At 33.5% G+C, this 2,103-nt stretch overlaps 1 protein-coding gene across 1 annotated transcript; it reads right to left on the bottom strand.

The window, feature by feature from the left end:
• Positions 1 to 638: 638 nt before the first annotated feature.
• Smp_202970 (uncharacterized protein) lies at positions 639 to 1,775 on the bottom strand (the record flags this gene model as incomplete). Its single annotated transcript, XM_018798000.1, has 1 exon — positions 639 to 1,775. One exon carries the CDS (start codon positions 1,773 to 1,775, stop codon positions 639 to 641), a length of 1,137 nt encoding a protein of 378 aa, XP_018652985.1.
• Positions 1,776 to 2,103: the final 328 nt, after the last annotated feature.

Genomic DNA, 2,103 nt, shown 5'->3' with positions numbered 1-2,103 from the left:
ACAATTGATGAATAAATTCACTTGACATCCTCATTGCACAAGCAGGTGGCTATTAGGACTCAGTAGCTAAGTGGATAACGTGATAGCGTTTGAAGCGAATGGTACTGACTTCGAGTTACAGAGTGAACATCAACTCTGAGATGTAGGTTCATCCAGCTGATGAGTCCCAAATGGAACGAAACGTACATCAAACTGGATTCCACTGCTAGCCAATATCCATCTTTGCTCATAACTGATGATATTTAGCAAATGAAGTATTTACTGTATGATTCTTAGATTTTATCAAGATATTGTATCATGTAATAAAATACATTTGATTGTTCCAACTAGTATCCATATTCACTACACTACTTATAATAATAAGGCACTTTATTTATTTAACTAAAATGACCATAACAACAAAAATAATTCAGTTATGTTCACAAATGGTATATCACTCTATTGATTCAATGATGAAAAGACAACAACATCAACATCTTCATAATCATATTGTGTTACTTCATAAGATCCATTCAATTACATAGACTATTATGAAAAGTAGGAAAATAAAGTATGGAAATTAATTGTCAAGTGAAATCGGGAAAAAAAACAAGCAAAACCAACACAAAATCTAATCCCATTTGAGAAAATAAATTAGTCTAGAAGCATTTACGATGTACAATACTTGGACCAGATTCATCATATTCATGCTTTGTTATCCACATCTGATTGAATGTCGACAATGAAGCTAATATAGAACCACCAATCCATACAGAATATTTACGTTCAGGTGGTGCTACAATTTTAATTTTCATTGTTGTTGGAGCAAGACTACAAATTTCTTTTTGCATACGATCTGAAATACCAGGGAACATAGTAGAACCACCAGATAGAACAATATTAGAATAGAGATCTTTACGAATATCAACATCACATTTCATAATTGAACTGTAAGTTGTTTCATGAATACCGGAACATTCCATACCTAAGAAACTTGGTCTAAATAATGCTTCAGGACATCGAAATCGATCATTTCCAACTGTAATCATCTGACCATCAGGTAATTCATAACTTTTCTCAAGAGATGAACTATGTGAAGCAGTACTCATTTCTTGATCGAAGTCCAAAGCAACATAACACAGTTTTTCTTTGATGTCACGAACAATTTCACGTTCAGCAGTAGTTGTAAAAGAATGACCACGTTCAGTTAATATTTTCATAAGATAATCAGTTAAATCACGACCAGCCAAATCAAGACGAAGAATTGCATGTGGTAAAGCATAACCTTCATAAATAGGAACAGTATGACTTACACCATCTCCTGAATCCAATACTATACCCGTAGTACGACCAGATGCATACAAAGATAAAACTGCTTGGATAGCAACATACATAGCTGGACTGTTGAATGTTTCAAACATGATCTGTGTCATTTTTTCACGATTTGCCTTAGGATTCATTGGTGCTTCAGTAAGTAGGACAGGGTGTTCTTCTGGGGCTACACGTAATTCATTATAAAATGTATGATGCCATATCTTCTCCATATCATCCCAATTAGTAACAATTCCATGTTCAATAGGATATTTTAGAGTTAGAATGCCTCTTTTCGATTGTGCCTCATCACCAACATAACTATCTTTTTGTCCCATACCAACCATAACACCTTGATGTCTTGGACAACCAACAATTGATGGGAATACAGCTCTTGGTGCATCATCACCAGCGAATCCAGCTTTACACATACCGGATCCATTATCAATTACAAGTGCACTACTATCCTCTCCATGTTCAGTCATACTTGAATATATTTTTCCTTAGTGTACTTAAGCAAAATAATATACCACACTAATAACAGACTTTTATAATTAGCCTAACATGAGTAGTGTATTTATATAAAATAATTTCGGGTGATATCATGCACACATGACAAATTTATCATATGAAGTAATTTCAATTTCTAGGTCAGATTTTTATTTCATCATTATTAGGTCTGTTAAGCATATAAATATTCATTCATTTTGAACAAAATTATCAAAGAATTATTTCTTTCAGAAGGGTTTTAGTGGAGATTTGGTATTTTCATAGTTGAAAGCATGAGTCAATTGAAGCTAGACCACCATGGAG

This window comes from Schistosoma mansoni, chromosome 6 (genome assembly GCF_000237925.1).
Source record: "Schistosoma mansoni strain Puerto Rico chromosome 6, complete genome".
Lineage (NCBI taxonomy): Eukaryota > Metazoa > Platyhelminthes > Trematoda > Strigeidida > Schistosomatidae > Schistosoma > Schistosoma mansoni.
This window is presented reverse-complemented; position numbering and strand designations above follow the sequence as displayed.